The sequence below is a fragment of the Salvelinus fontinalis genome, chromosome 13 (genome assembly GCF_029448725.1).
Source record: "Salvelinus fontinalis isolate EN_2023a chromosome 13, ASM2944872v1, whole genome shotgun sequence".
Lineage (NCBI taxonomy): Eukaryota > Metazoa > Chordata > Actinopteri > Salmoniformes > Salmonidae > Salvelinus > Salvelinus fontinalis.
This window is the reverse complement of record NC_074677.1, coordinates 16,757,537-16,779,516: the sequence shown is the minus strand read 5'-3', so window position 1 is coordinate 16,779,516 and position 21,980 is coordinate 16,757,537. Positions and strand designations below refer to the sequence as shown.

At 42.4% G+C, this 21,980-nt stretch overlaps 1 protein-coding gene across 22 annotated transcripts in view; it reads left to right on the top strand.

Annotated features, from left to right (window-relative positions):
• LOC129868173 (disks large homolog 2) overlaps window positions 1-21,980 on the top strand; it is a 282,679-nt gene that overhangs the window by 246,432 nt on the left and 14,267 nt on the right. For all 22 annotated transcript variants that reach the window (XR_008761729.1, XM_055941883.1, XM_055941891.1 and 19 more), the window contains 5 exons: window positions 4,984-5,140; window positions 10,319-10,421; window positions 18,705-18,819; window positions 18,911-19,087; window positions 19,671-19,746. Coding sequence is in view for 21 of the 22 variants with exons in the window: in XM_055941883.1 (XP_055797858.1) it covers window positions 4,984-5,140; window positions 10,319-10,421; window positions 18,705-18,819; window positions 18,911-19,087; window positions 19,671-19,746 (628 nt within the window). In the remaining variant the exon portion in view is untranslated. The remainder of the gene's footprint in view (window positions 1-4,983; window positions 5,141-10,318; window positions 10,422-18,704; window positions 18,820-18,910; window positions 19,088-19,670; window positions 19,747-21,980) is intronic.

The window sequence follows — 21,980 nt, the reverse complement described above, 5'->3', positions numbered from 1 at the left end:
TGGTGCTGCAATCGTCTGTTAGCTATTGCAGATGTGCTGAATCGATATTACAGAACTATGTTAGCAGCAGCATTTTAACTGTAGGCTACCTCCCTGCATGCTAGCATAGAATGGCCTCCCGTGGGCCTCCAGCTGCCTAACCATCCCGTTCTCCTTATCACTGGGTTGCAGCTGGCTGTGTTGCTGTCACAGGAGGCCTCTAGGGACACTGAGGGAGGGCGAGAGCCTGGCTTAAATCCCATGTGTGTTCTAACAGAAGCATTGTGTAATCAGGGTTGTATTCACTAGAAAACGGACGAAACGAGAAGGACTACCTGAACTTGTCCATCTCAATAGTCTTTAAAAAGGGTGCATCTACCAATGAGAGTGGTGAAAGCAGCTTCTCATTCCTAGCAAGGGGGTCAACCATGTGCATTGTCTTAACTGAGAATGCCTCTCAGTTATATACTCAAAGCTGGTCTGAGCACAGTTCATGAGTATTCTCTCAGGATTGTCTCAGATTCTTTGTGATTCTTTGATCACAGAAAGACAAACATTTACATATCCCCATTTCCATTAATATAATTCCCAACCAATATTATCCGCTACATTAAGAAGATTTGAAATACATGGCGTCATTTCAAGTTTAGTTTAAACTTTTGTGCCATATTAAGGCACATTCAGGTGCCATCTGGAGTTTGGTTGCCATCTAGTGTTACATTTTGGAAGCAATTCTCTGTTGGGTGTTGGCAGGTTGGCCGTTCCGACAATCCCTCAGCTGAAAACCAAAACAAGCTTTATAACCAAAACAAGCTGTATAACCAAAACATGCTGTATAACCAAAACAAGCTGAATACCAAAACATGCTGTATAACCAAAACAAGCTGTATAACCAAAACATGCTGTATAACCAAAACATGCTGTATAACCAAAACAAGCTGTATAACCAAAACATGCTGTATAACCAAAACAAGCTGTATAACCAAAACAAGCTGTAATCAAAAACAAGCTGAATACCAAAACAAGCTGTATAACCAAAACAAGATGTATAACCAAAACATGCTGTATAACCAAAACATGCTGTATAACCAAAACAAGCTGTATAACCAAAACATGCTGTATAACCAAAACAAGCTGTAATCAAAAACAAGCTGAATACCAAAACAAGCTGTATAACCAAAACAAGCTGTATAACCAAAACATGCTGTATAACCAAAACAAGCTGTATAACCAAAACAAGCTGTATAACCAAAACAAGCTGTATAACCAAAACATGCTGTATAACCAAAACAAGCTGTAATCAAAAACAAGCTGAATACCAAAACAAGCTGTATAACCAAAACAAGCTGTATAACCAAAACAAGCTGTAATCAAAAACAAGCTGTATAACAAAACAAGCTGTATACCATGTTTTATAGGTGCTCTATTGCAGGGGTATTCAAATCCGAGCCTGGAGGTCCGGAGTAATGCTGGTTTAACCTGATAATTAATTGCACAAACCAGGTGTCCTAGGTCTAAATCAGTCCCTTATTAGAGGGACATAATTTAAATCAGCAGGGGAACTGGCTTCGAGGTCCAAATGTTTATTTGCCTGGGGTGATTGGAATTTGCTTGGGGTGTATTCATTACAGAAACCGTTTACTGTTTAAGAACCAAACGGAAGCTGAAAGAGGAAATGAAACTAGGAGGGACCTACCTGAATTTGTTCAATAGAAACTCTTCTTTGCAACAGACTAAATATTTTGCATCAGAATCATTGCACACCTGCTCTGAAGTGTCACAGTTCAGATTCGTGGTAGGCCTTTTCTAACAGGAAAGCTTACAACGGTCACCATGCTCAGACAATGTCCTACACTAATCTTATTTCACACATTTTTTGAGACACACCTTAAAAATGTTTGGGTACCACTGCTTCACCCAAGTGCTTTAAATACGTATTTCACCAATTTTCTTTTTTTACATTTATTTTTACGTCGTATACAAATGTGCCATTTTCACATGTACAGTTGAAGTCGGAAGTTTACATACCCTTAGGTTGGAGTCATTAAAACTTGTTTTCAACCACTCCACAAATGTCTTGTTAACAAACTATAGTTTTAGCAAGTTGGTTAGAACATCTACTTTGTGCATGACACAAGTAATTTTTCCAACAATTGTTTACAGACAGATTATTTCACTTATAATTCACTGTATCACAATTCCAGTGGGTCAGAAGTTTATATACACTAAGTTGACTGTGCCTTTAAACAGCTTGGAAAATTCCAGAAAATGATGTCATGGCTTTAGAAGCTTCTGATAGGCTAATTGACATTATTTGAGTCAATCGGAGGTGTACCTGTGGATGTATTTCAAGCCCACCCTTCAAACTCAGTGCCTCTTTGCTTGACATCATGGGAAAATCAAAATAAAGCAGCCAAGACCTCAGAAAGAAAATTGTAGACCTCCACAAGTTTGGTTCATCCTTGGGAGCAATTTCCAAACGCCTGAACGTACCACGTTCATCTGTACAAACTATAGTACGCAAGTATGAACACCGTGGGACCACACAGCCGCCATACCGCTCAGGAAGGAGATGCGTTCTGTCTCCTAGAGATGAACGTACTTTGGTGCGAAAAGTGCAAATCAATCCCAGAACAACAGCAAAGGACCCTGTGAAGATGCTGGAGGAAACAGGTACAAAAGTATCTGTATCCACAGTAAAACGAGTCCTATATAGACATAACTTGAAAGGCCGCTCAGCAAGGAAGAAGCCACTGCTCCAAAACCACCATAAAAAGCCAGACTAGGGTTTGCAACTGCAAATGGGGACAAAGATCATACTTTTTTGGAGAAATGTCCTCTGGTCTGATGAAACAAAAATAGAACTGTTTGGCCATAATGACCATCGTTATGTTTGGAGGAAAAGGGGGGAGGCTTGCAAGCCGAAGAACACCATCCTAATCGTGAAGCACAGGGGTGGGAGCATCATGTTGTGGGGGTGCTTTGCTGCAGGAGGGACTGGTGCACTTCACAAAATAGATGGCATCATGAGGAAGGAAATTATGTGGATATATTGAAGCAACATCTCAAGACGTATTATTCTGACATTTCACATTCGTAAAATAAAGTGGTGATCCTAACTGACCTAAAACAGGGAATTTTTACTGGGATTAAATGTCAGAAATTGTGAAGTACTGAGTTTTTAAATGTATTTGGCTAAGGTGTATGTAAATTCCTGACCTCAAATGTAGATACTGGTGTGGTGCTGAATATAGTATAAAGACTATGAAGTAAAAGATCAGTGAAGTGTTCCTTTAATCCTCCAGTAGATGGCGATCGAATGTAGAACAAGTGTTAGGTCCTATCACAACAAATTAAGGGAACCTACAAACCACAGTTTCTTCAGAAGGTAATCATACCCCTTGACCTATTCCACATTTTGTTCTGTTACAGCCTGAATTCAAAATTGATACAATACCCCATAATGACAAAGTGTATACATGTTTTTAGAGCATTTTGCAAATGTATTGAAAATGATATACAGAAATATCAAATTCACATAAGTATTCCCACCCCTGAGTCAATACATGTTACAATCACCTTTTGGTCTTTCTGGGTAAGTCTCTAAGAGCTTTGCACACCTGCATTGTATAATATTTGCACATTGTTCTTTTAAAAATTCTTCAAGCTCTGTCAAGTTGGTTGCTGATCATTGCTAGAAATCCATTTGCAAGTCTTGTCATAGATTTTCAAGCCGACTTCAGACTTCAGTCATAACTTCACTATGCTGAAAGGGATATTCAATGTCTGCTTTTCCCCCCCCCATCTACAAATATCTGCCCTTCTTTGCGAGACATTGGTTAACCTCCCTGGTCTTTGTTGTTGAATCTGTGTTTGAAATTCACTGCTAGACTGAGGGACCTTAGAGATAATTGTATGTGTGGGGTACAGCGATGAGGTTGTCATTCAAAAATCATGTTGAACGCTATTATTGCACACAGAGTGAGTCCATGCAACTTATTATGGGACTTGTTAAGCACGTTTTTAATACTGAACTTATTTAGGCTGGCCATAACAAATGAGTTAAATACTTGACTCAAGACATTTCAGCTTTTCATTTTTCATAAAATGTTTTCAAATTTGAAAAACATTATTCCTCTTTGATATTATGAGGTATTGTGTGTAGGCCAGTAACACAATTTCTCAGTGTTATTTTAAATTCAGGCTGTAACACAACAAAATGTGGAAAAAGTCAGCACACACCTTTCTGAAGACACTCCTGGTACAGTGCCTTCAGAAAGTACTCACACCCCTGGTGTGTGCAATTTTTCGATCACATTGAATAAGGTTACACGGGACCTGATCCTCGATCAGCATTCCTTCTTGGAGACACTTGACACATATGAACCAAAGTTGTTTGAAATGCATTTATATCCATCTCTATAGCTTGATTTCCAGACTTGATCTGTCCTTGTCCTGTCAAGAAACTCATAAAGAGACCTGGCTACCAACTCAGAACCATCTAGCTTTACTCAACAGATATTATTATCTAGATCATTTTGTGTTGGTTTGACAGAGACAGTGCTCCATTCACAGTAGATTAGTGGAACTGCAAGGAAAATCAGTCTCATCTCTCCAAAGAGTTCTTGGGGAAGGTGTCCTCAGAATGTCCTGATTCCTATTTGACTTTATTCCAGTGGGAGCTGGTGACAGAGGCTAGCTCTGTCTTCATACGTGTCTGTGTGAGGAAGTGTGTGTGTGCGTACACACTTTTCCCCTCACGCTCATGTGCAGGCTCCTCGTCTCCAGGAAACCAGTCAGAAATGGGACAATGATCTAAGTAGAGCACAATCCCCCTTTGGGCCTCTGCCATCTCCGTACTGTGCCCTGTACGCTCTACGTGCCAACGCATCTGTACTGCTTGGTTCTCTTTCTTCTTCTTCTCTCTCCTGGACGGACAGTCAAGATGCTAAGTCCCTCGGACTCGGATGCTGAGCTGATGTACTATCTGACCTGTTTGTACAGGGATCCCAGGAGGATGGTCCTCCACAAGGGCTCCACAGGCCTGGGATTCAACATCGTGGGCGGGGAGGACGGAGAGGGCATCTTTGTCTCCTTCATCCTGGCGGGAGGGCCTGCCGACCTGAGTGGAGAGCTGCGGAGGGGAGACCAGATCCTGTCGGTGAGTTTACCCCAACAAACGCACAGGATGAAGTACACACTTATATTGATAGTGTTTCTACATACACACACAGGTATGTACATGTATTCATAAATATACTGAGACTATAATAGACAAGATTATATCCATGAGATGTCCCATTTTCAAGATGGTCCTGAGGATCAGTCCCAGAACTAAGTCATTTTCGTATACTGTAAACAAACACAGTACAGTACAGTCGATACATGTGAGTGCAAACGCTTGCCGGCATTGTATGTCTGTAGCTTTCTATCAAAACTATACATCTTTACTGATTTATCTTGTCCATGATAAGGCAAGCAGTCATAGGTCTGTTTATTTGATTTGATCATTTCTATATTCACACACATTTTTCAGGTTGAACGTAATTGGAATTATTTGTTGAATTTAGTAAAACGTGTTCAAAGTAATCTCAAAACTTAATTGAACGATTATTAGGGGTCCTAGGAACAGCCTTTTGACACCAGATTTAATGTGTGCTCGCTGGTCTACGTGCACCTGACTATATTGTGAAGAAAACGTTGCAATGTCATAAGATGGCCGATTAACAAGCCAATTAAATTTGATGAATTATTTCTCAAAATTCCAATGCCTATACATTCATTCTATCAGCCAAACTATCAAATCAAACGTGTACAGATAATTGACCATATGACCATGAAGATATATACCAAGTTTGGTGTTGATATCTGAAAAAACATGGACACCACAGGTCTTTGAAATTTGATGTGCAAATGTAATGCTAATGCTAAATTAACTGAAGGCTGTAATGATCATATATGGAACCAGGAATACCAACACTTTGTATTTTCTTTAATAAATAAAAATTAACTACAGTTGGCATTACATTTTATCGCTGTACCAAAACTGAACTGAAACATGACCCCAAAACCGCAGAACTGTGGGTTTGGTGAACCATTACACCCCTAGCTGTAACTTTTGAACCGCGTGTTGATTTTGTCTATCCACAACAATTCTATTATTTTGGTGCATGGAAAATGTGTGTACATTTAGCTAGCTAGCGCTTGCTAGTTTGTCCATGGGTTATTATTTTATTATTTTACCTGAAATGCATATGGTCCTTCTTTTGCTGGATCCACTGTCTTGTCTCATCGCTGCAACTCCCGTACAGACTCGGGACTCGTCCTCCAAAACACAACCCAACCAAGCTGCTTCTTGACACAACACACATCCAACCCAGAAGCCAGCCGCACCAATGTGTCAGAGGAAACACCGTACACCTAGCGACCTGGTCAGCGCACACTGCGCCCAGCCCACCACAGGAGTCACTAGTGCACGATGAGACAAGGACATCCCTACCAGCCAAACCCTCCCTAACCCAGACAACGCTGGGCCAATTGTTCACCGCCCCATGGGCCTCCCGGTCGCAACAGAGCCTGGGCTCGAACCCAGAATCTCTGGTGGCACAGCTAGCACTGCGATGCAGTGCTTTAGACCACTGCACCACCCGGGAGGCCACGGATCTTTGTAGAATTTTGACCCGGAATCAGAATTGTGCGTTTCAGAATCGTGTGTTTCTCTACTCCCTCTATTAATACACAGATACAGTGGGGCAAAAAAGTATTTAGTCAGCCACCAATTGTGCAAGTTCTCCCACTTAAAAAGATGAGAGAGGCCTGTAATTTTCATCATAGGTACACTTCAACTATGACAGACTAAATGAGAAAAAAAAATCAAAAAAATCACATTGTAGGATTTTTAATGAATTTATTTGCAAATTATGGTGGAAAATAAGTATTTGGTCAATAACAAAAGTTTATCTCAATACTTTGTTATATACCCGCTGTTGGCAATGACAGAGGTCAAACGTTTTCTGTAAGTCTTCACAAGGTTTTCACACACTGTTGCTGGTATTTTGTCCCATTCCTCCATGCAGATCTCCTCTAGAGCAGTGATGTTTTGGGGCTGTTGCTGGGCAACACGGACTTTCAACTCCCTCCAAAGATTTTCTATGGGTTTGAGATCTGGAGACTGGCTAGGCCACTCCAGGACCTTGAAATGCTTCTTACGAAGCCACTCCTTCGTTGCCCGGGCGGTGTGTTTGGGATCATTGTCATGCTGAAAGACCCAGCCACGTTTCATCTTCAATGCCCTTGCTGATGGAAGGAGGTTTTCACTCAAAATCTCACGATACATGGCCCCATTCATTCTTTCCTTTACACGGATCAGTCGTCCTGGTCCCTTTGCAGAAAAACAGCCCCAAAGCATGATGCTCCACCCCCATGCTTCACAGTAGGTATGGTGTTCTTTGGATGCAACTCAGCATTCTTTGTCCTCCAAACACGACGAGTTGAGTTTTTACCAAAAAGTTATATTTTGGTTTCATCTGACCATATGACATTCTCCCAATCTTCTTCTGGATCATCCAAATGCTCTCTAGCAAACTTCAGACGGGCCTGGACATGTACTGGCTTAAGCAGGGGGACACGTCTGGCACTGCAGGATTTGAGTCCCTGGCGGCGTAGTGTGTTACTGATGGTAGGCTTTGTTACTTTGGTCCCAGCTCTCTGCAGGTCATTCACTAGGTCCCCCCGTGTGGTTCTGGGATTTTTGCTCACCGTTCTTGTGATCATTTTGACCCCACGGGGTGAGATCTTGCGTGGAGCCCCAGATCGAGGGAGATTATCAGTGGTCTTGTATGTCTTCCATTTCCTAATAATTGCTCCCACAGTTGATTTCTTCAAACCAAGCTGCTTACCTATTGCAGATTCAGTCTTCCGAGCCTGGTGCAGGTCTACAATTTTGTTTATGGTGTCCTTTGACAGCTCTTTGGTCTTGGCCATAGTGGAGTTTGGAGTGTGACTGTTTGAGTATGTGGACAGGTGTCTTTTATACTGATAACAAGTTCAAACAGGTGCCATTAATACAGGTAACGAGTGGAGGACAGAGGAGCCTCTTAAAGAAGAAGTTACAGGTCTGTGAGAGCCAGAAATCTTGCTTGTTTGTTGGTGACCAAATACTTATTTTCCACCATAATTTGCAAATAAATTCATTAAAAATCCTAAAATGGGATTTTCTGGATTTTTTTTTCTCATTCTGTCTGTCATAGTTGAAGTGTACCTATGATGAAAATTACAGGCCTCTCTCATATTTTAAAGTGGGAGAACTTGCACAATTGGTGGCTGACTAAATACTTTTTTGCCCCACTGTAAAAGAGGAAACATAATTCGTTAGTTTTGAGCTTTTAGTTTGTTAGCTTTGATTTATCTTTTCTCATTCCTCTTCCAAGCACCCACATTGGTTTGTTGACAGAAATAATACTCAAAGCCAATGAGTAGAAGGATGAGGTGGGACTTGCAAAAGGCTGCTCAGTGTTGAGCGTCTCAAATATAAGTTATTTTTGAGCGTTTGGAAACGCAGACGCTCGCGAGCAGTGTGGATGAAATGATTGATTAACATGTACAAGTTAAATTATCTTGGAAAGAGCAGTAGCCTATGGCAATAAAAGGGTAGCATCAAGCCACATACTGGCACGGTGGCAGTAACACGGTAGCATCAAGCCACATACTGACACGGTGGCAGTAACACGGTAGCATCAAGCCACATACTGACACGGTGGCAGTAACACGGTAGCATCAAGCCACATACTGGCACAGTGGCAGTAACACGGTAGCATCAAGCCACATACTGGCACGGTGGCAGTAACACGGTAGCATCAAGCCACATACTGACACGGTGGCAGTAACACGGTAGCATCAAGCCACATACTGGCACGGTGGCAGTAACACGGTAGCATCAAGCCACATACTGACACGGTGGCAGTAACACGGTAGCATCAAGCCACATACTGACACGGTGGCAGTAACACGGTAGCATCAAGCCACATACTGACACGGTGGCAGTAACACGGTAGCATCAAGCCACATACTGACACGGTGGCAGTAACACGGTAGCATCAAGCCACATACTGGCACGGTGGCAGTAACACGGTAGCATCAAGCCACATACTGACACGGTGGCAGTAACACGGTAGCATCAAGCCACATACTGACACGGTGGCAGTAACACGGTAGCATCAAGCCACATACTGACACGGTGGCAGTAACACGGTAGCATCAAGCCACATACTGACACGGTGGCAGTAACACGGTAGCATCAAGCCACATACTGGCACGGTGGCAGTAACACGGTAGCATCAAGCCACATACTGACCCGGTGGCAGTAACACGGTAGCATCAAGCCACATACTGACACGGTGGCAGTAACACGGTAGCATCAAGCCACATACTGGCACAGTGGCAGTAACACGGTAGCATCAAGCCACATACTGGCACGGTGGCAGTAACACGGTAGCATCAAGCCACATACTGACACGGTGGCAGTAACACGGTAGCATCAAGCCACATACTGACACAGTGGCAGTAACACGGTAGCATCAAGCCACATACTGACACGGTGGCAGTAACACGGTAGCATCAAGCCACATACTGACACGGTGGCAGTAACACGGTAGCATCAAGCCACATACTGACACAGTGGCAAACATGTAGTGGTCATAACTCATCACCAATTTGACATGGAGTGATGCAACTTTGTAAAACATGTTTAAAGGTTAGGCCCTTGTGTTAGACACACCTCTTTCTGTATTCACTACTTTTATTATTTCAACCATGTAAGGTGGGTTTTCAAATCACTCTGGATGCCTGATTAAAACGGATGTAAGACTGTGGTTGGGGTGCCCAAGCACTTGCCTTCTTTGGCCTTGGTACCTTGATTAGAGTAGGCAGTTAAGGCGCATTTCAGCTCTGGCCTGATTTTCATGTCTAAGAATAACTTGTTCCCTCTCTTTCTCTCAGGCACGTAGTCTCTCACTTCCCCGTCTCTTCACTTCCCCACACTGTCAGACATGCATTGGAGCAGTGAGCACAAAGACACACACACACACACACACACACACACACACACACACACACACACACACACACACACACACACACACACACACACACACACACACACACACACACACACACACACACACACACACACACACACACACAGGGATTGAGGTGAATGGGATGAGTGGAAAGAGAGGGAGAGGGAAGGAGGGATGGCCCTATTTAACCTGATATGTTTTGTTTGCAGTTGTAAAAAGTGAAAAATTCATGTAGAGATGGGTGTGTGTTTCTGTCACTGCAGGTTAATGGCATCGACCTACGCGGGGCCACCCACGAGCAAGCTGCTGCAGCACTAAAGGGGGCGGGCCAAACTGTCACCATCATTGCTCAGTACAGGCCCGAGGGTGAGTCTCAGCTGTAACAGCCAATCACTGAGCTTCATGATCAAGGTGGAAGACAAATTACAAAACACACTTTAGGACAGTGGTCATCAACCCTGGTCGACTGGTCGATCTTCAAGGCATTCCAAGTCGATCGCCGAACATTTCTGTAAAAAGGCCAACAATAAAAAATACGCACTCCTATTTTATAAATTTATCTCGTGCTGTTAGCTGTAGGTACACTTTATTAAGCTGCCTGGCACATCGGGTACGTGAAGTTGTCCCCTTTTGAACTGGAGGTGCAAACTCAGCTCCCTGGGCGGTAAGAGGCGGACCCTCTGCTGCTCTCTCCCTCTATCCGCTGAGAGACTGATTATCAGATACAGAGGCACCGGCACCGGGAGTAATATAAAAACAAATATATCACTAACCAACCCTCACTCAGACAAGACTGTGTTAATGTTGCATAGGCTCAGAAAAGGTTGGCGACCACTGCCCTAGGATAACCAAATCCTGTGGACAAATATTGACATAATTTCACAAAAGCAAATAAACACTAATAACCCACAAGGGACATTTTCTGTCCATCTCCGTCTTATAAATCTCCAGTACATTGCCTGTGGTGCATTGAGTTGCTTTGATGAGTGTGCCAAGACATGTCATGTTGGATTAAAGTCAGCGGTTGTCTTTGGCAATACTTCATGGGATGTCTGCAGTAAGAGGGAGTCATGGGCCTGTAAAGGTGTATTCTGGGAAGATTGTCCTGCTACGAATCAGTTTGTCCGAAGATTGTCCTCAGAATCAGTACACGGTACATTTGGTCATAGAAATGTCTTTACCAATGAGAACCTATTGCCTTCTTGTTTTGAGCACATCCAGCTGCAAAGTTAGATAGCTGGGACAGCAGGTAGCCTAGCGGTTAAGAGCTATAGACCAGTAACCGGAAGGTCGCTGATTTGAATCCCTGAGCCGACTAGGTGAAGAATCTGTCTGTGCTCTTGAGCAGGACACTTAACCCTAGTCACTCTGGATAAGAGCACATGTAAATGTAGTTCACAAACTGAACAATCTGCCAATATAATTGCTGAAAATCAAATGAAAGAACGTCAGGACTTTTTTCCCTATGACTTTGGCTACAGCAGGTCAAATAAGGAACATTTGTGAGTATTTGACAGCACTTGCTGTTATATGGAACTCCGCGGGTCACCTTCACTGCAGGAAAGTGTTAAGTAAATGTGACTTTTTGAGGGCCAGAACTGTAATTGTCTAGTAAATACCAGTACATTGCCATGAAATACATTGCTGTTGAGTAATGGGCCAAAATTCACCCAACTTATTGTGGGAAGCTTGTGGAAGGCTACCCAAAACGTTTGACCCCAATTAAACAATTTAAAGGCAATGCTACCAAATACTAATTGAGTGTATGTAAACTTCTGACCGACTGGGAATGTGATGAAAGAAATAAAAGCTGAAATAAATCATTCTCTCTACTATTATTCTGACATTTCACATTCTTAAAATAAAGTGGTGATCCTAACTGGCCTAAGGATTAAATGTCAGGAATTGTGAAAAACTTAGTTTAAATGTATTTGGCTAAGGTGTATGTAAACTTCCGACTTCAACTGTACATACCTCATTCCCATGCACACCCCTTCTATATGACTGTGAATTGGAGTGGCAATGGCATCCCTTGCCTTTGCAACGATGAAAAATCACTTCAAAATCACAAATAGTTACACATCATACAGGTTTTTGTTTATATTAAACTGTTTATCACTGATAAAACAATGTATGAATTCGCTGCAAACTTTTGAGGAAATGAATCGCAGCACATGTAAACATTTGAATGCACCCAACTGTAGTACAGAATGTAGAAGGAGACTTCAGTCACAGCCTGTCTTTCAGGTCTTGACGCTATACCCCAGCTCAGAGCCCCAAACCAATGCCCACTGTGCTTTTTCCTGGTGTAAGGCATCAAGATCTCACATCATCCATCAATACATCCAATTCCATTCATCCATCCATTAACACATCTTATTCCATCCATCCATCAACACATCCTATTCCACCCATCCATCAACACATCTTATTCCACCCATCCATCCAGCTACACATCCTATTCCATCCATCAACACATCTTATTCCACCATCCATCCAGCTACACATCCAATTCCATCCATCAACATATCCTATTCATCCATCCATCCATCCATTAACACATCTTATTTCATCCATCAACACATCCTATTCATCCATCCATCAACACATCCTATTCCATCCATCCATCCATCAACACATCTTATTTCATCCATCCAGCCATCTACACATTCTACTCCATCCATCAACACATCCTATTCATCCATCCATCAACACATCCTATTCCATCCATCCATCTTATTTCATCCATCCAGCCATCTACACATTCTACTCCATCCATCAACACATCCTATTCATCCATCCATCAACACATCCTATTCCATCCATCCATCCATCAACACATCTTATTTCATCCATCCAGCCATCTACACATTCTATTCCATCCATCAACACATCCTATTCATCCATCCATCAACCTATCCTATTCCATCCATCAACACATCTTATTTCATCCATCCAGCCATCTACACATTCTACTCCATCCATCAACACATCCTATTCCATCCTATTCCATCCATCGATCAACACATCTTATTTCATCCATCCAGCCATCTACACATTCTATTCCATCCATCAACACATCCTATTCCATCCATCCATCAACACATCCTACTCCATCCATCAACACATCCTCTTCTTATTGTATTCTTTTAAACTTTTTGAACTTTGTCACTTTTCTCCCTAGAATTTGTTTGATAATGGTCAGATGTTCTAAATCTTTGACTACATTAAAAGTCTGCACCACGTTTTAAAGAGTGAAATAAAAAATGGAACTCAAGGCCAACCCATTTAATTGCCTGTTTAATTCTTCATTTATTTAAGCTTTTTTGTTTTGTTTTATTCTTTAAAAGAATTTGAGATCAACATTGAACCAGGGCAAATCTTAGTAAATTGGTTCCTAGTATTTGTCCCTGTTTTATTATTATTAATATTATTATTTTTTATTATTGCCACACATGTATATAGGTAACTGACAAACCCAGTCATCTTGACACACAAGTACATGCAGAGAGAAAAACAAGTCATCTTAGGTAGCACATAAGCTACTATTCCTGTCTCCCTTATTCATGTATTTCATGTATTTTCTAAATGTACATTCTTTACAAAATATCAGTGCTTTTGTTTTGAAAGAGAAATCTTTCAGATTTCTGCATTTCATGTCCAAATCCTCCCAAGGTGTTTAAAATGTATTGTGTAGCTCAATAAAGTTTGTTAAAGATGATTGACGAAATACCAACAAATCTGAAATCAGAGATATTCACTTGCATTGGTTTTGTGTCATAAGTGCTAAAAAGCTAGCATTTGGAGACAGTGGCCAGGTAAACATGGGTAATTTGGATGAACTATCCCTTTAATATTACAGCACATGTTCACACCCTTTCCCTAGGGAAACCTAGACAATGGTTTTAGGTGACTGTAAATTCAGTTGCTATAATTACTATTTCTGACGCATTTTATGTTATTATTTTAAGCGTTCCAAATTACAGAGTTACTTGGATAACCTTGGATCTTGGATAACCCTGTCTCTATGTAACATGTTGTGCCATGCCTATTTTCCCCCTCAATGCATGTGTCGGAAAGAAGCTCCATCATGATCCGAGTGTTGAGAGTGCTTGTGAAATAGATTTGGGCAACTGTCTAATACTATCCAGATTTACCTTTTGAGGGCTTGAATCAGGTGACTCTAAAGGGAGCAATACACAGAGATAAACTATCTTTATGGACACAAACGGGCATCTTGTTTTGTAATATTCTTTCATACATTACATCATATAATCTTTTGTCATACATGTTTTCTTCATGGTAGTGTCTCTGAAAGACATCCGTTTATGGAGTCTGAATTGTGTACATGAATTCAAGGGCCAGAATCTGTTGGCATGATAAAACCTATCAGTGCACATTTTAATATCATGTGGTGTGATTTCTCTGTTTGAACTTTTTAGTAAGGAGTTTGACACTCATCCAAGGGATTGCATATGGACTCAAGTATTTCTAGGCTGCCTATCGTTAAAGCCATTCAGTGCATAACGGGAGTCTAATATAGTCTACCCAGTTGCATATACAGCTTAGATTTACACTGCTGTATTTAACGGCATAATGAATGAATAAGAAACTATTAGAGGTGTGGCATCATCCTTTTCTGTTTATTCCTTCTTCATTTGCTTCCTGCCCACTAGTTTTCCAATCTGCCCGTCATTGGATTCATTCCACTCAATTAACTTTATCTGATTTGTACATTTTAGTAATTTAGCAGACACTCTTATCCAGAGCGACTAACAGTAGTGAGTGCATACATTTTCGTACTGCAGCAGAGAAATAAAACGAGAAGTCATTTTGATAGATAGTAACGGGAGGATGCTTCCCTCCCCTTTTCCATGGTAAGGCAGCTTCAGCCCATGGGGGCAGGTGTTTGGGGATTGTGCTCTACTATACTTGGATAGCAGCCAATGGATGTTAACACTGCTGCCTGCGTACTCCTTGTTACAAACACCTTCCCAATTGGTGTCTCCTCTATCCCTCCTTCAGCTTGCCATTATCCTTCCCCCATGCATGTTGGCTTGCTTACTGTTGCACTGGGAAAAGTCAGAGGACTGTGAGTGAGCGTGCTGAGTGAGTGAGCGTGCAGTATCCAGGCGAACAGAAGACAGGAAGGCAGCCCCCAGTGTGAGACAGACTAGTAGTAGCAGGGAAAGGAGGATAGAGGAGCTGAAGCACACACAGAGAGGTATGTGTGCTAGTCAGCTGTGTGTCTGTGCCTGTGTTGTGTGCCTGTGTGGTGTGTGCCTGTGTTGTGTAGTGTGTGCCTGTGTTGTGTGCCTGTGTTGTGTGCCTGTGTTGTGTGGTGTGTGCCTGTGTGGTTGTAGGTGCGCTTGTGTATGAGAAAGAGGAGAATTATGAATGAAAGCTCTGCAAGTTGATGTGTGTATGCATTGCTTTGTTCTCTGCATGCTGTGTTGTAATGAAGAGTATAGGTACCACCATTTGTTTTACTCCAGGGACTAAAGCTTAAGTGGAACAAAACAAGATTAGACACATCTCAAATTAAGACGGTAGACTTGGCATCTTTGTCAAACTATACAAAGCTTGAGGAATGGATCTTTTTACAATTTCTAGAGACACTCAAAGGTTTTTCTACAGATGACACTACTCTGTTGACACATTACAAGACCTGTTTTAGAACCTCATCTAGTTACAGCACCAAATATTTTTCTATATTTTTCCTGCTGGTTGCAATATGCATTATTATCTCTCTCATTGAAGGGACAGCTCTGCCAGCCAAGCCTGTGCGAATCTGCTCTTGTTCTTCCCTAAATCTCTGCAATCTCAGGTGGAAGCACGTCACGTGCCTGGGAAGAAATCGGCTTTAAGACTCAGATTCCCTCTTTGGATGATTTGTGTAGTATTATTTTGTATAAAACCTTTTGATTATACCTGTTCATCTGGATGATGAACTCTCTCAGTCCAAAGGTTAGTCTGATTGACTGGTTCATGCGCTCTCAGTCCTGCCTAGCTGACCGCTGTACCGAGGTATGTGTGGGCTTTAGGCTGAAGTGAGTCTCTCTGCCTCATTAGCTGCATGGCTGCTCTGCGCTGTAGAGGCGACTGCTGCAGCAGTGTTTCAGTACAGGGATAGTTCACCCAAATTACTCTCCCACATATAATGATTGTATATGGACAAGTAAAGACTGCAATCCCCACTTTTCCATCTAATTTACCTAGCAACGGTCACCAATCGTTGACTCGCATCCAAAATTCGTTTTACAGTAGCTTTAAAGAAACTTCAGAGACTGGGATGATTTGGGCTGCTAGGGGGACTTTAAGCTTTGAGCCTTTTTCCAAATGTTTAATGAGCAAAGAGCTATAAGTATGTGCATTTTCTACAGTGCCACCAGGTGGCTTAATGCTTCCATAGCACCCCTATAGGCTACTGTCCTTACCTACATTATGCATACAGAATTACAAACCCAAGTTTAGTCAATCTGATTTACAGTTCATGAGAAGAAGATTTCTGAAGGTTTTTGTGGACATTTGGTTTGGATGGGAATGCAAGGGGCCTCACAGCAGTTCTAAGAGCAAAATTTAGGAGAACTATCTGAGCTTTCTGTACTGTATGTTCCCTTTGGACAGTGTCCAACATTGTCTGCTTGTTGTATGCCGAGAATATGTCACCTTGAATAGGCTGTGGTGGAGGGAAGGGGAGTCTCAGAGCTGTAATCAGAGTGTTCACTCAATAGGAAGGTGTAGGGGGAAGTTTCCCTAAGGCTAGATTCAATCCGGACAGAGGAAGATCTGCTCTATAGCGCAATTTAAATGTAAAGGTCATTTCAGATTGAGCTGACATATGCAGCATTTACCTTCAATGCAGTATCCGGGAACACACAAACATTGCCTTTTAACTTCAATTGCGCCCTAGATGCTGATCTTGGGTCAGTTTGGCATTTTCCCCACTAATAGTTTAATGTTATGATTTGGGGAGGGGAAGTTGATCCTACATCTGTACCTAGGGGATCTGTACCCCCGGAGCCAAAAGGACCTCCATTATCGACCCTGTTCTCTGTCCTATCCCCCTGCAACAATCCAAAACCGAGAGAAACATTCAGCCACAAGAGCATTCGTGAGGTCGGGCACTGATGTTTGGAGATTAGGCCTGGCTCGCAGTCGGCATTCCAATTCATCCCAAAGGTGTTCAATGGGCTTGAGGTCAGGGCTCTGTGCAGGCCAGTCAAGTTCTTCCACACCGATCTCGACAAACCATTTTATAGATTTCACTTTGTGCACAGGGGGCATTGTCATGCTGAAACAGGAAAGGGCCTTCCCCAAACTGTTGCCACAAAGTTGGAAGCACAGAATCGTCTAGAATGTCATTGTATGCTGTAGCTTTAAGATTTCCCTTCACTGAACTAAGGGGCCTAGCCTGAACCATGAAAAACAGCTCCAGACCATTATTCCTCCTCAACCAGACCACTTTACAGTTGGCACTATGCATTGTGGCAGGTAGCCTTCTCCTGGCAACCGCCAAAACCCAGATTCGTCCGTCGGACTGCCAGATGATAAAGCGTAATTCATCACTCCAGAGAACTTGTTTTCACTGCTCCAGAGTCCAATGGCGGCGAGCTTTACACCACTCCAGCCGACGCTTGGCATTGCACATGGTGATCTTAGGCTTTTGTGCAGCTGCTCGGCCATGGAAACCCATTTCATGAAGCTCCTGACGTTGCTTCCAGAGACAGTATGGAACTCGGTAGTGAGTGTTGCAACCGAAGACAGGCGATTTTTACGCACTTCATCACTCTGCGGTCCTGTTCGGTGAACTTGTGTGGCCTATCACTTCGCGGCTGAGTTGTTGTTGCTCCTAGACATTTCTACTTCACAATAACAGCACTTCCAGTTGACCGGGGCAGCTCTAGCAGGGCAGAAATTTGACGAACTGACTTGTTGGAAATGTTGCATCCTATGACAGTGCCACATTGAAAGTCACAGAGGTCTTCAGTAAGGCCATTCTACTGCCAATGTTTGTCTATGGAGATTGCATGGCTGTGTGCTTGATTTTATACACCTGTCAGCACAGGTGTGGCTGAAATAGCCGATTCCACTCATTTGAAGGGGTGTCCACATACTTTTGTATATATGGTGTATTTTACATGGTAATACATATTGTACATGCATCATCAATCAATATAAAGAAGTTGAAAACATTGGTTCTGTCCATTTGAAATGTAAGCATTTTAATTTGTTTCTCTCTCAATGTTTACTGATGCACATTAAATGTCACCATAATGGTCCCGTGTGGCTCAGTTGGTAGAGCATGGCGCTTGCAACGCCAGGGTTGTGGGTTCAATTCCCACGGGGGGACCAGGGTTCAATTCCCACGGGGGGACCAGGATGAATATGTATGAACTTTCCAATTTGTAAGTCGCTCTGGATAAGAGCGTCTGCTAAATGACTTAAATGTAAATGTAAATAATCCTTTAGGGATGCATCCTAAATGGCACCCCATTCCCTACACAGTGCACTACTTTTGACCAGGGCCAACCTAGGTTACTGTTCTGAACAGATTCTCCTCTCTTTCCTTTGCAATGTAGAGCAGTCTACATTGAGTGTAAACAGAACATTATTGTAATCCTGGGTGTTGTTGTCTTTCACTTGCAGAGTACGGGCGTTTCGAGGCCAAAATCCATGATCTGCGGGAACAGATGATGAACCATAGCATGAGCTCTGGGTCCGGATCCCTCCGAACCAATCAGAAACGCTCCCTTTATGTCAGGTGGGTCTCTTTTGGACTTAGTTAAAGTCATCCTGAATAGATGGCATTTCATTTTCCTATAGTAGCATGTCTCCCTCTGACTCCCTCACAGGGCACTGTTCGACTATGAAAAGGCTAAAGACAGTGGACTCCCTAGCCAGGGCCTCAGCTTCAGGTATGGGGACATCCTCCACGTCATCAACGCCTCAGACGATGAATGGTGGCAGGCTCGGAGGGTGACCCCTGATGGGGACAGCGAAGAGATGGGAGTCATCCCCAGCAAGAGGAGGTAAGTGGTGGATTTGCTAAACTAAACTTCAAAGTGCTTAACCAAAAGGTTAGCTTCTGGGGGAGAGTGGACTCTACGTCCCTACCTTTTTGGAAAATTTGCCTGAGAGTGGCTGAAAGAAAACGTTTCTTCATTCCTGTTCCCGCAACAAAATTAACATTTGTTGTATCATTTTACTTCAAGAAAAACATAATTCTACACCAGCTATTTTTAAATTAGGCTTCATGTGAGAGATTATACAGGTCTACTGTATCCAAGCCTACAGCATTTAACCCATCTCAAGAGGTGCAATAGGTTTGGTAGACCAGGGGGTGCTGCTGCACCTGGTAGACCAGGGGGAGCTGCTGCACCTGCTGGACCAGGGGGAGCTGCTGCACCTGCTGGACCAGGGGGAGCTGCTGCACCTGGTAGACCAGGGGGAGCTGCTGCACCTGCATATGACAACTGAGTGAAGCCACACAAATATGACAAGCACAAACATTTTTTTTTAACAAATCAATTCCAGCAGATAGCGTTGGAGAAATGGAAAACCCACTGTAGCATGACTGTTTTTGTGCATGTGTCTCTGTCCTGGTACTGGCAGGGTTGAGAGGAAAGAACGAGCTCGACTAAAGACAGTGAAGTTCAATGCCAAACCTGGAACCATCGATTCCAAAGTGGTAAGTGCTAAGATCTTATACTAAGGACTGGCAAGCCAACTTAACTTTTGAAGGAAGACATTTTCTGAAATGGAAGTGGTTGGAAACCCATATATCAATTACATTCCTTTGTGATATGAAGTAGAGAAAGTAGCTTTTAAACCTCTAAACCTTTGTTTTTTTCTTAATACATGTGAAATGTGGATGTGTAACGTTATCAAGAGCAACTTTCAGATTGCACGTCAGGTTTCTCAGATTTCCCCTCGCATTAGGAGAAGTTGTGATAGTAATTTGTGTTCATCTAAAGCATTAGCCCGAGGTCTCTCTGCCTGAGTGGCAAAGACATCACATCTCTGCAGGCAGCACCTTCTCCCTGACAGCTTTACCTCATAGCCCTTACCCTAAATAAACATTGCACATTGTATAATTAGATTTTTTTGTGAAGCATTAGAGGCTATTTTTTCCTTTAATGTCATATCGGTCCCTGGGCCAACCTCTGCAGAAGCCAAATCACCATACATCCTTCAAACTCTTTGTCCATTTTGGACATAACAGCAGGACATTTGGCCATGTTCATCAGTGTTTTTGCCTGCCTATGTTACAAGTAACGAGTAGATTTTGTGTTGTATTCGCTGCACTCTTTTTAAAACAGGTTCCAAAAGGTTTTGGAGGGTTAGATCATACAAATGTATTTAAATGTTTAATGGATGCCTCTCTTCACATTTCTCAAAAATATTGAAAAGTTGTACTGACTTTTTTCACGGTTATAGCTAAAATAATGTCCCTAAGCTTCCAGTAAAGAGATACTCAACTTCCCCTGGAATTATAGCTGAACTATACCCATTTTAGCCTCCCCAATAGGCTAACATCTCTTGATTAGGTCTCCAGGTGTTGAACTAAGGTTGCTATAGTATATGAACATTTTGCTACACCTGTAATAACATCTGCTAAACATGTGTATGTGACCAATAAAATTTGAGAAACAGATGCCTCACAAGTCCTCAATTGGCAGCTTCATTAAATAGTACCCGCAAACACCAGTCTCAACGTCAACAGTGAAGAGGCGACTCCGGGATGCTGGCCTTCTAGACGGAGTTCCTCTGTCCAGTGTCTGTGTTCTTTTTCCCATCATAATCTTTTCTTTTTATTGGCCAGTCTGAGATATTGTCAGAGTCGTGTGTATAGGTGGCAGGGAAGTCAGGCGCAGGAGAGTCAAACGGAGTGTAAAATGGAGTCTTTTAATGAATGTCCAAATACATGCTCCATAACACTAATAAGAAACGAACTTAAACAAATATGGGTACGAAGACCCGTCGCGCACCTATACACATAAAAAACAATACTAACAAGAAACAATCTCTGACAAAGACATGAGGGGAAACAGAGGGTTAAATTCACAAGAGGTAATGGATGGGATTGAAAACAGGTGTGTGGGAAGACAAGACAAAACCAATGGAAAATGAAAAATGGATCGATGATGGCTAGAAGACCGGTGACGTCGACCGCCGAACACCGCCCGAACAAGGAGAGGCAACGACTTCGGCAGAAGTCGTGACAGATATGGCTTTTTCTTTGAATCTCTGCCTAGAAGGCCAGCATCCCAGAGTCGCCTCTTCACTGTTGATGTTAAGACTGGTGTTTTGCGGGTACTATTTAATGAAGCTGCCAGTTGAGGACTTGTGAAGCGTCTGTTTCTCAAACTAGACACTAATGTACTTGTCCTCTTGCGCCATTGTGCACCGGGCCTCCCACTCCTCTTTGTATTCTGGTTAGAGCCAGTTTGCGCTGTTCTGTTCTGTGAGTAGTACACAGAACGGCGTCTTCAGTTTCTTGACAATTTCTCAAATTGAATAGTCTTTATTTCTCAGAACAAGAATAGACTGATGAGTTTATTCTTTGTTTCTGGACATTTTGAGCCTGTAATTAAACCCACAAATGCTGATGATCAAGATACTCAACTAGTCTAAAGAAGGCCAGTTTTAATTGCTTATTTAATAAGCACAACAGTTTTCAGCTGTGCTAACATAATTGCAAAAGGGTTTTCTAATGATCAATTGGCCTTTTAAAATGATAAACTTGGATTAGCTAACACAATGTGCATTGGAACACAGGAGTGATGGTTGCTGATAATGGGCCTCCGTACGCTTACGTAGATATTCCATAAAAAAATCTGCCGTTTCCAGCTACAATAGTCATTTACAACATGAACAATGTCTACACTGTATTTCTGATCAATTTGATGTTATTTTAATGGA